The 12,010-nt window shown below is 41.2% G+C and overlaps 1 protein-coding gene across 1 annotated transcript; it reads right to left on the bottom strand.

Moving 5' to 3' along the window:
• Nucleotides 1-5,813: 5,813 nt before the first annotated feature.
• On the bottom strand, nt 5,814-11,888 carry LOC131878376 (peroxidase-like). The gene is made up of 2 exons (XM_059224326.1): nt 11,560-11,888; nt 5,814-8,465 (listed from the first exon to the last, which is right to left on the bottom strand). The coding sequence occupies exon 2, from the start codon at nt 8,454-8,456 to the stop codon at nt 6,252-6,254; it is 2,205 nt and encodes a 734-aa protein (XP_059080309.1). The 5' UTR covers nt 8,457-8,465; nt 11,560-11,888; the 3' UTR covers nt 5,814-6,251.
• Between the last annotated feature and the right edge of the window lie 122 nt (nt 11,889-12,010).

Here is a 12,010-nt window from a genome sequence, read left to right as displayed (position 1 = left end):
ATTTTTAGACGACGAGTTAGGGTTGTCTTTCATTGAGGGCCGAGTTTTCGGTCGAAAATCTCTCTTTTAGGACGAGAATAAGGTTGTCATTGAATGAGCATTTTCCAAAGAAGTAGGCCCGATGCGGAAAGATCTGAGTGCTATCCCTCATCACGTTGAGATTGACTAATGAGCGACAGGAAGAATCAAATATTTACTAACTCAGTTTGTTTAATAGACATTTCAAATCAATATTTCAATTATGTTCAAACTTGTGGATACCAACTTATTCGGAAAGTAACGGTTATTTAATTGCAATATAACATCATAGTTGTAACTAATTAATAACATGCTTTGACATTGCAACCATTTCTTCAAAAGTTATCAACAGATTTGTAATGCTTTTAGGCCATGGATTGTAAATTTATTTTCTTTGCTATCAATCAGCACTGGACCCTAGTCCGAAGTCTAGCCGACCCTACAGGGTAGGTCAGTAAAAATTTGCCGCGCCTTTAAAGTGACGTCAAGCAGCATCTGTCCTAGTTATATCCCTGAAATTCGTTAGGAGTAGAGTGGATAAAAACATTTAATTTCAATAAAAAAAATATTTTCAAATGTTTTGGCCATTTTCTAAAAGAGGAAATATTTAGACGCTTTCAATCCCGTGGGTTGTATTTTGCAAATTATCAAATTTTGGCAATTCAAGAACCAAACACGTCAATTCGTAAATTTTTGGTCCAACTCAAAAGGGCTATAGGATCTAAATCAAAAGATCATTCAATCAAGATCAAGCCTCTAACTGAAATATGACGGGTTCATTGAGAGGGATGACCATTGAAGAGAATAGGAAGAAGGAAAAAATGAGTTTTTTTGTGTTTTTTACTGCAGTTGGGCCATCCATGAACATTCCTAACTAGAGTATCTATGATACAGTGGAATTTTCTACCATGGCAGGCTGATGGCTGCGCTATCTTTCGGGCGTTTCAGAATTATATGACACAACCAAGAGTCGCAAATAAACGTTATATTATGATAAGGACTGGTCTCACAGGGTAACCTGTTAGACAACAACATAGAATTTAGCTTTCAGCGTTTCAGACAATTTCAAAATGGGCATGAGGAGTTAGTACCAGAATTGAACTATAGAAATTTACCCTTAGTTAGGAAAGTAGAAGAATCTTATTCATTGACAAGTCCTGAAATCCACTCGAAGAGACCCTCAAATAAGAAGAAAAGTTGAACAAAGGTACATACATACATATGCAGAACTTGATCCATAGTTACTGACCTTCCAAGCAGGATCAGTGTAGTGCTCTGCGTTCAAAGAGTTTGGCTGTACAAATCGTTTCTAGTCTTCTTACGTCGGCACGGTGTTCAAAAAGCCCTATCAAGTTTCCAGAGAAATTCCCAAACACAAATTGGCATCTTTCTACCTCAAAAAGTCATAGGGAACAACTTGAAGTTTATTGCTTTATGGAATTCTAGTCCACATAAAAAATCTTACATACCTAAAAACATTATAAAACAAAAAATTACAAAAACCTACTCCATGTAAATTAGGAGCACGCTTAGTTAGCTCTTCTATGTAATTTACGATATCATTATATAGCATTTTTAGCTATTGTGAGACTATGCAAGAAATGGAAAAATAATCTTTCGTTTTTGCGATAGTGAAAATCGATATTAAATCTTTGGGAAATTAAATCAGATGATATCATTATTAATATTCAAGAGCTAACTAAGTGTACTCCTAATTTACATGGAGAAGGTTTTTGAAAATTTTAGTTTTATAATGTTTTTAGGTATGTACGTTTTTTATGTGGGCTAGAATTTCATAAAACAATCCAATCAAAATTGTTTCCCCTGATTTTCTGAGGGAGAAAAATGCCAAGATGTGCTTGGGAATTTCCATCAAAACTTTAAACGGTATTTTTACCACTGTGTCGAAATAACACATTTTAACGAAAAATTGTGCCTTTTTAGATTAGATATTTTAAGTTATTCTTCAGCCACCCTTGACCATTTTCTGAATATTATGAACCATTTAAAGTCGTAATGGCCACTGAAGTATGAAACACCAGTTTTAGTGCTTTTGCTCATTATGATAGAAGTACAATAGTAGAGTTTACAAACATCGTCTATTTGTCACAGATAGGGTGCTAAAAAATATCCTTCAAGATCGGATACTTCCTAAGGGTCTCAAAATGATTTTAAAAATATTTATGATATGTTGAAGGGTGCCTGAAGAGTAACGTAAACCATATATTAGCCCACAAAGGCACAATATTTCATTTCAGGGGGAGAAATTCGGATATTTCCTTTTCTGCGCAATATCTCCCCAAGGCTTTGACAAATTGATATTAAATTTCAACCACAAATGTAAGACTAATTTCTCAAAGCTTTAATGATTTCAGTGTTCAATGTTTCCTATGTTTTTCTTTATTACAGTTCAGATACACATTGGAAAGAGCTCAACTGGCAGAATGGTGTCAATAAAGATCTCATTCCTGACATGTTCCAAGTGAGACTTCAGAGAGCAAGCCTTTTCCTTAGATATGGACTACATGCTTTAGCCCGTTATGTTGGGATCAGGGCTTGATGGCAACCAATCGGAGCCAATATCATTTTCGCCAAAATGCTGGTAAATTGGACTTGCACCACTCTTGAATCATTCATGATGAAGTTCTGTGTGGAGCGAGCCTGGAATGAGATCTTTGGTGACACCATCTCTGCCGCTTGCGCTCTATTTCCAATTTCTCCAAGATGTAAGCAAAAAAAAGGAGAGAGTATTGAACGCTAAAGTCATTAAAGCTTAAAGCTTAGGCTTACGTTCGTGGTCAAAATGTTACATCAATTGTATGATTCCTTGTGGAGAGAGCAGCAAAAATGGAAATCCCCGAATTTTCTAACCGCCCTCTACATTGAGCTTGGTTTAGATCTGAGTCTATTGTGAACCATTTGTTTTGGAAAATATCATGCTTCCAAATTCCTCCTTACGGTGCACTGAACTCACGGTCGTACTCTTGTAATTATTAATAATATCTTTATTGCGACTCTTAGTCATGTCATGGCGTAAAAATATAAAGGAAAGATGGTGTATTAACGTTAAACAGACTGTAAGATGTAGAAAAGAAACTTGTCAAAAATGGTAAAAGCAATGAAATAGTTGACTAGAAAGTGATGTTACAGTGAACTTGACTAGAATTGTTTCAGTGCATATGAAAAAAGTGAAGTGGGTGAGAACGGACAGTACAGACACAGTTAGGTAAATAGATAGGCACTAATAGATCCATACTGATTGTTGGGGCGCCATCCCTGGAATTTGGATTTGCCGCCAAAACGATTACGATGTTGACTTTATTTTCCTCCTGTCCAGTTGTTTTTCCTCTTCCGGTCTCATGTTTATGTGTAATGTTCGAGAATGCCCCCACCTTACCACGTGCGTGACACTCGTCTGGGTTACTACAATATATGTTTATTAATCTAGACATCTTGTTAGCAGTGGACTATTTGATAATTGAGTTCCTGCAGTTACACTGATGATTAATGAAACTTGACAGTTGAAGAAGAGATTTTAGATGGATGCGGAATGCTTGATATCATAATAAACAGAACCTCTCATTTGTTCAATTCATGTGTTTCCTTTGTTTTCCTTCAAGATTTTTATAACCTACAGATTAGGACATACCCATGGCAATTTTTTGGATTGTGCCCGGAACCCAGCTCCTCCATACCTCCTTTCAAAGATTATCGATCAAATAGTGATGAGTCCTGCGTAAAAATGTCATAAATGACAAACTTTTTTCGAAAACTCAAAATATACAACAATTAATTTTTCGGTTTTATGGTGCTCGCAGATTTTCGAAAAAAAAGAAGTCTACTCGTCAGCATTGTTCGCGTGCGCACTTTACAATGATTTTTACAATGAAAAAACGGTTGCCCAATGATTGAGCATTTATAGAGAGCAGGCCATTTAGGGGCCGAGTTACCAGAGCCATCCTTCTTGGGCAGCCTGGGCCAAAGTTTTCGACCATGCTTTTCAAGTTGGCCCGGTTTGAAAACTTCAGCTGTTTCTGGTCAGACCCTAATCAAAATTCGTAACCTCGAGCGCTCGGAAGGAGGTTGTGCCCAAGCAATTCAAAGCTTAGTGTATTGTACTGTAGGTGGTGGCTAATTGATTATCATTTCGTCATGGTCTCATATACGGCCTTTCAATGCCAAAACTCTGTCCTCGAACACTGCGAAGGTGTTTGAGAAGATCATGAAGTTCAAACTTGTAGGGTTTCTTGAAGTCCATGATGTCCTTCCTCCTAGTTAGCATGGGTTCCTTCCGAGCACATTGATTGAATCAAATCAGTGGGAATTGCAATCACATTGAACAAATAATTAAAGTACGTTTTACTTTGCTCCATCAAGTACGATGTTTTTGACGTGTTTTGAGAAAGCATTACAGATCTAAATTGAATTTATGTCTACATTGCGCTTTGTTCCAAGCATTGTTTGGGCACATCCTTTCAATACTCTTCGAAAGTTCGAAGAATTTTCACTCAACTATTGCTTCCAATTAGCTACAGGTGCTGTCCAACAAATGGAAGAGTCTATCGTACGTATCTGTGTATTGTATATTGGGCTGGAGAAACTAGGGAGCAACGAGTTACTTTGCCGTGGCCTTTCAATTGAGAGACTCCACGAGCTATAGGGATCTTAGGCGAGGTTCTCGATTTGGAGAGGAAGGTGCAAAAAGTTTCTGCTTTTGTATGTTTAACCAAAAAAAAACATTCAGGAGTTTCGTCCCTGTTTCAAGCGTCAATAGGAGAGATCGAAGAGGCTTAACGTACATTTTGAGAGCCCCGTCAAGTCTCTGCGAATGTCCACTTTTCAAACAATGAAGTCAAATGTTCGTTTTATGCACGTTCGTTGTTCATTTCACTTCTGAGGACGTCAGGTTCATCTGTTAGGAACTTTCAAATCATTATTGGACGGGTTTTGAGCAAGATATTCCTGGATATTCGTATTTTCGAGCCACAAGACAGTGTTGGATAATGTACCATATCAACTGAATTAAGAATTGATCATTTTGTACTTTTGGGTATAAAATACCCAAGGGGAGGGGTCCACACGTTGCCTGTAAAATTAAAAAAAAAAAAACATTATTTAAGCATCATTTAAATGACAATTGTTTTTTACCAGTAACTAGTAAATGTCATAATAAAAATCTATCAATATTTCAGCAATGGAAAATCCATTCAGTTTACACGAAGGTACCCACTTCACGTAAAAAGATTTTGGTCAAATGGCAAGACTTCTAGTTGCATTTTTCATTGTTCAAAGGACACAGGGACCAACTTTGATAAGCAATGCATCATTAAAAGCAACTCTGACAAACATATTAATCCACTGAAAATCTTTTAGAAGATAATATTTTTGAAAACGCAAATAATAGATGTTTGGAGCATCCGTCGATAAGTTTTCAATTGAAAGTAAATAAAAATCTATTGAGTAGACGCTCAGATATTACCCTTCAAATGTCATATTTTGCATCAAATTTGACGGTTTAATGCTCCGGTTATACCTTAAAGAAATTGCCAAGCAAATAAAATAGCAACTAGAAGTCTTGGCATTTGAGCAAACACTTAATCAAAAGTTATAATCACCGTGTCTAGCAATTAACCACTGAAACGGACTTCACGATTTACATGGAATTAAAATCAATCTGGCTATTCCGACAAGGGCTTGAACAAACGGATCATTAATTGAACATAAAATTTTGTCATGTCCCCTTGATTGAGGCCCTCTGCATTACTTTAAACAATGAAACACGCACAAAAGCAATATGAAGGAAACAACGGTTTATTTCAAGAAGAAGTGGTTTTTTCCATGGCATGGAATGTATAGAATACGGTTAGAGAAGGATTCATAGTTTTGAAAAGGTTTTTTAGTCTTGAGGATTCAGTTATCTTTCTTCATGATAATTTGCAAGAATGATCGGCTATATGGTCGTGTGACCGCGTCATGGACTTAAAAATAACAATAAATAGTCTTACACAAATAACGTAGTGGTATACAAGTAGACGTACACCGGTCATGTCGAAGAAACAATTAAGTGAACGGAGGGGGTTTGTAATAAGTGGGAGGCAATCTAGGAATGAGAGAGTTGACTGCGGAGTCTAAACCTGAGCCTAGAGACACTGTTTCGGGTACTTGGGTGGCGATAACAATTTTGGAGCAAGCCAATCAGGGATTCAATCACCCTTGAGCAATGGGGTCACCTTCTAACCCTGGAAGAATCCTGGTTGAGCGTGGTACGAAGCGTCTTTCCACTTGGAGAAGTCGATGCTGCGGAGGATGCCACTCTTGCAGGGCACGCGGGGGTTGATCTCGTGGTCGGGCAAGACCATGGCATAAACCTGGACACTATCGATGTCGTCACCGTTGTCGCATAACATGCGGGACAACTTGACCTTGCGGATTTCGTTGAGTTGCTCGAGGGTAAAGCTGCTTGGCCAACCTCCATTTTCGAACCAGAAACGGTCACCAAACTTGAAATTGTGGAACTGCTTGCCAATGATGCAGGCAAAAGTGGGTCCGACCATTGATCCAGGCAACGAGATCTCGGAGATACCAGCTGACCACAAGTCAATGTCATCGGGACTGGAATAGGTGCGAGCATAGGCGGCCACAGTCTTATTGGACATATATCCCAAGAGATCGTCAAAGCGCTTGATGACCGGAAGGTTGCACCACTCACGGTACTTGTTGTAGGAGGGAATTCCATGATCGCGACCTCTTTGGATATTGAGGGCAGCCAAATCGAGTCCCCACTTCTTGCCGGGCTCTTGGAACAAATGGTTTTGAACCTCAGGAGTGATGGAGTCGTCCAAAGCCTGGGCCACTTGATTGGTCATGCCCATGAGGTAGGCATCAGCCCAACCTTCCTTATAAAGATCGTAAGGCTGAAGCAACATGCCGCTGAGGTGTTGGGAACCGACATAACGATGAGTCTTGCTCCATCTTTCGATTTCTGAGGGAAGGAGTGAATGTCCAAATCGGAAAGCAGCGCTGGTGAAACCAGTGGCCACTGAGGGGTTGATATTGGCGTCATAGCCGTCCATGTATCCATCTTTCAAGAGCATTAGGTTGTGTTTCTCCATAACCTCTCGGCCCAGAACCATGGGCAAGAATTCGTTAAAGGTTATGTGTTGTTGAATGGCGCCAATAATCAGCTTGACCTCTTGGAAAAGAGTCTCGTCACTCCAATGAGGATTAACCTTGGAGAGCTCCTTGGCGATACGGTTGTGCTCGCGAGCAAAGACGGTGTGAAGCATAGCCAAAACAGTTTGCTCATTGACGCGTGGATCACCGGACAAGAAACAGTAGACTTCCTCACTGGGACGGATGCAACCCTCATCGGGCTCTTCTAACTTCAAGGGCAGCAAGTGCTTCATTCGGAACTTCTCTTCAAAGAGGGGCAACATCTTAAGCTCGCCACCTTCAAAAGATCGGAGTTCGTGGAGTTTTTCCAAAGAGTTGGAGTAGGTGGTGCCAGCATCCAGGTACGACGTGATCAGATTGAAGCTCTCCAGAGGTCCAAGTCGACAGTTAAATCGAAGACCAGGGTGGGATCGAACGAAATTCATGCACTTTTGGTTGTATTGGCGGTAGAAGGGATCATAATCAGGGATTTCAATGGGCAGGCAATTCTTATGAGTGCTGCCATCACAACAACGAGGGGTCTTCTTGGTAACGGGATCCTTGACCTCAGCAGAGAGTGTGATATCGTGGTCAATGTACTGACCCCAAGCGACCAAAATGAGAGTGACAGCATGATCATGGGGCTCATCTCCGATGTGAACGTTAGTGGACACCAAACGGGCCGAAGGTAGAGGGTAGCCTGTGACCGACACACGAGGAGCACTGATTCCGTCAGCATAATCCGGAGGCAAGAATCTGTGATGCCCGTGCATGGATGCACCCCAATGAGGCATGTTTAAGTTGTTGCACAAGCCCTCAATGGTACGATATCGCTCCACCTTACACTTGGGCGTCATGAGGAAGGGCGGGCAGTAATTCTCAACATTGGTCTTGGTGGTGTCAATCAGAGGAAGCCCATTGGCCACCGCATCCTTGGACAAGCCATACTGCTTGGCCAGGTATCTGCTGGTCTCGTGAATGACGGTGCCCAAAGCACCCACATCAGCGGAAGAGAACTTGCCGGGCTTTTGTCGGTAGTTTTCGGCATTCTTGGCGCTTTCAAAAGCTGCATTCACCGCCTCGTAGGTGATACAAGTGGTGGCCGGGTTGTAGGGAGTACCTGGGGCACCAAAGGCTTGAGCGGCTCCATCAAAGCTGGATGATCGCGGAGGTCCAGAGACAATCAGTGCACAACCGGTACCAGAAGCTTCAGCAGGAGGACCGAAGGCTTGAATTTGGCCAGCCAGGCTCACAGCTAGGCCAATGACCAGGACTTTGGACGCCATGGTTACAATCTGGAATAGAAATAAATTGTTACCAGCCAAAAAACACCACGATTTCCTTCATCAAATCCTTTAACTCGAGTTTCTATCATGTGAATGGTGGAAAAGAGCCAAATATCCTTGTATCTCGAGGAAAATTGGAAATTCTTTTGGGCCACAGCATGCAAATGAAGAAACGCACTCAGTATGTGGTCCCTCAACAATTGATCATGATTTAGAGGCTGAGTTGCAATGCTGCACGTTTCTGAATTTGGTCTTGGCAAAAGACGAAGAAGAAGAGAACATGATCATGATCATCAACAACAACATCCCTGTGCTTATTTGGCGTTGTTTCGAGGGCCAGACTACAAAACTTCTTCAGTTGAAGCCACATTTCCTCCTTGGATTTTGAACCACGCTCCTCTTATCATCATCTCAGTCAGCCTCTCAACCACTCCGTCAAGGACGACTGAGCTCGTCCATAGAGCCAAGATAAATCTTTCACCTTTGAATGCCCCAATTTGGGTCTTAAAAGAAGAGCGGAATGACCTCGATATTTAATCACTGATCTCATAGAGAGAGATGACTGGCCATCTTTATTCGCCCAGTAGTAAGAATTATCAGTATGTTCTAGGTTCTCGTATAATGAGTAACCACTTCCCATCATAATGGCTCTACCATTGAAGGCTAATCCACTCCGTTTACATTTTAAACTTTGCTCCAATTACTTAGTAACCAGTTTGGGCCTCGCCCTTCTCGTGGAAGACCATAAGGAAGCTTGGCTTCTTTGAATGAACAAGTACAGATTGAGGATCTGTCATGTCAACAAGTTCTAGGCCATAATTATCACGAACTTCTCAAATGCGTCTAACTGTTCACGCAAGCTGCAATCTTCCTTGTAAGCCATAAATGTTCCATAAATTGGGGCAATTCGGAGGAAAAAGACTCCAAAACTCATTCGCTTCATGCTCAACCATGGCTTTATTCCTGGGAGCCCAGCGAAGAACAGGGTGTGATAAACACTCCGAGGATTTCGATCCCGTTCTGGGGTCGATGGACAATGAACGTTTTTCAATAAAATGAGGCATGAACTCTGATGGCCGAGCACATTCCTATGTCTTTCGTGCTCCTCAGCAGCTGGCCAGTCAAGATGCTTGAGGCCACCAGAGATACCTATATATTCAGATATGGCAACCATTCACGGTTTTGCTCACTTCCTGCTTAAGAGCAGTTCCTCTTCTGCTCCAATGTGCTCGCGTATAAAGTATGAACAACGGCCCTATCCACGGCAAATCAGATGTCAAGCAACTTTTTTGGGCCAATGACTGGAGTATTATTATTCCCTGGACAAATGCACATCGCCATGAATTGACACTTGCGTCTTGTTACAGTTTATGCATTGGCGCAGAAAATCGGGCAGCTAATTGGGAGACCAAATTGGTTGCCATGATGGCGATGGATTTTTATCCTTAACCGTTCCCTCCTCTCTCTTGAATTGAAGAGCATCATCATCATTTGGCACTGTAGTCTCATATTTGGCCTGAGAACTGTACGGGTTCCGAATTCAGATACGGAAGCGAGTCACAAATTAACGACTCGATGGTTTTGATTCTTCCATTATCTGTGGTGCCGGTTCTCGATGATGATGGTGCATCCGTACGTAGTATCTAGATTGGCACTCCAGGTTGGTTGTGCTGTACATATAATAACACAGTACGTACACATGAAGGTGGCTGCTAAACTGCGGTTGATGCCTTGGAAGTGGTTCGAACTTCTGTATCCCGGGGACAAGTTCGTTGCTTGGCTCCATAAACTGTATGGAGGATTGAATTTGATGCTTGTCTCAATCAATCCATTTACAGTTGATTGCATCTGGCATGATGATCATTCTGCCAAGGACATGTTTAAGAATATTGGATATTCCCGAACAACTTGACCAGTTTCGTAGATGAGTTACAGACTAAAAAGGCTCTTTGAAACTGTGCTCTGGTCATTGAAAACTACGATCTGAGGGCAAATCTGACAAGAGCGATATTGATGGAACGACATGAACGTGTCCAAAGGGAAATGATCGCCCCTTCTTTGGTTGAGCAGGGTGAATGGCGAAATGAATGCCACCATATACATTATTTGTGGTTACTCAGAGCCATTCATTCATAATGTTATGTACTGGTCAAGGTGAACACCGTTTACATGTTTGTGATTGCCAATGGCTTTTGACATGCAGATTTCATGCGAGTCAGCTGTCCTTCTTCGAGAATGTCCCGTTCAAAATATTCTAGGTTAAATAAGTGCAATTCTAAATTGGGGCAAATCCAACCTTGCAGTTCTTTTTTAAAAAAGAAACCTTTTCTTCAACCTTCTCTGGAACCTGTTTCAGTATTGGATACTGAGCAATGCCTCTTAACCTTGACTGAAAACAACATTTTTTCATCCTTTTCGTGGCTTGATCATTTAAATCAGATTACGAGTGCTAACCAATTTTCCAAGTCAAAAATGATACAATTCCAAAAGGTTTGTAATATAAGAACTGCAAGACTACTCTGTTCAAACGATATCGCATTCAAAAGAGAAACGAGTTTAAGGTCTATTGGGCGTTCATAGTGCAAGAAGTAGTTGAAAAGGCTTCAATCGAAATCCTTCCAAACATCAAATTAAGCCACACCAAGTATGTAAATGGTAATTCATCAGGTCATTCAAGCTCGCTTTGTAAAAATTAAATGTGAACTTGAAATCCTGGTCGACTTTGTACTTTGAGGGGGAGCACTGGTTATCTTTGAGCATTCACAACCTGTCAAAAGTTATTTGCCTTTCAGTTCATTTTGGGTTTGTCATTGAATCTAGAGGGGGGGGGGTACTTATGTTAAGCCTTTTTGCTTTCATCATCTTATTAGGAAACGAGCCCTTCAAAGTCGGTCATAGCCATGACATTGTTGCACAATCAATGGTAGAATAAGTCCAAGCTTAATAATGCAGAAAGTAAGAGGTGATTAAAGGAAGGCAATTGCGGCTGGCCGTTGAAAAACCGACGAAGGTCGAAGTGGTTTGTCAACCAGAAACATGCATGCCTGTGTCCGTGCACTAATAACAAATAGTTGACAAAGAACAAAGTTTCTCATTTTCTCACCTAGCTGAATGCGTTTGATCCACTATGACTTGATTGACTTCTCACTAAGGGAACAATTGTTGACTGAAGGCTGATCGATCACAGACGCTTGTTTGGGTTGTGTTGTTAAAAATTGCTTGATCACCCAAACTTTGTCAGGCCTTAACCATTGCAGTAACTCGGGCCGACTAACGACAAAACCGAAATGGGTGGATCAGGATGATTCGGATGTTGGCTGTTGGTTGTTGGATGCTCCTGATGATGAGAGCAAGGCACCGACTCCTGACGAACGAACGAACGAAGGAAGCCGCCCCGACCAAGACGCAACGAAAATCCTGAAATTACTGTTCACGTTGGGGTGAGGACGGACGCAACGGACGTACTAGAAGGGATCAGACCTCCCCTCGTTTCTTTGGGAGCTTGGTGCAAGTGTACACATATGCACACACATCCACATGTGCCTACGCATGCT

Source organism: Tigriopus californicus, chromosome 3 (assembly GCF_007210705.1).
Source record: "Tigriopus californicus strain San Diego chromosome 3, Tcal_SD_v2.1, whole genome shotgun sequence".
NCBI lineage: Eukaryota > Metazoa > Arthropoda > Copepoda > Harpacticoida > Harpacticidae > Tigriopus > Tigriopus californicus.
Note: the sequence above shows the minus strand (reverse complement) of the source record. Positions and strands in the feature narration are given on the sequence as shown.

What these genes read in the sequence shown, in the direction of transcription:
- LOC131878376 (XM_059224326.1), bottom strand. Translation starts at nt 8,456, where the DNA reads ATGGCGTCCAAAGTCCTGGTCATTGGCCTAGCTGTGAGCCTGGCTGGC.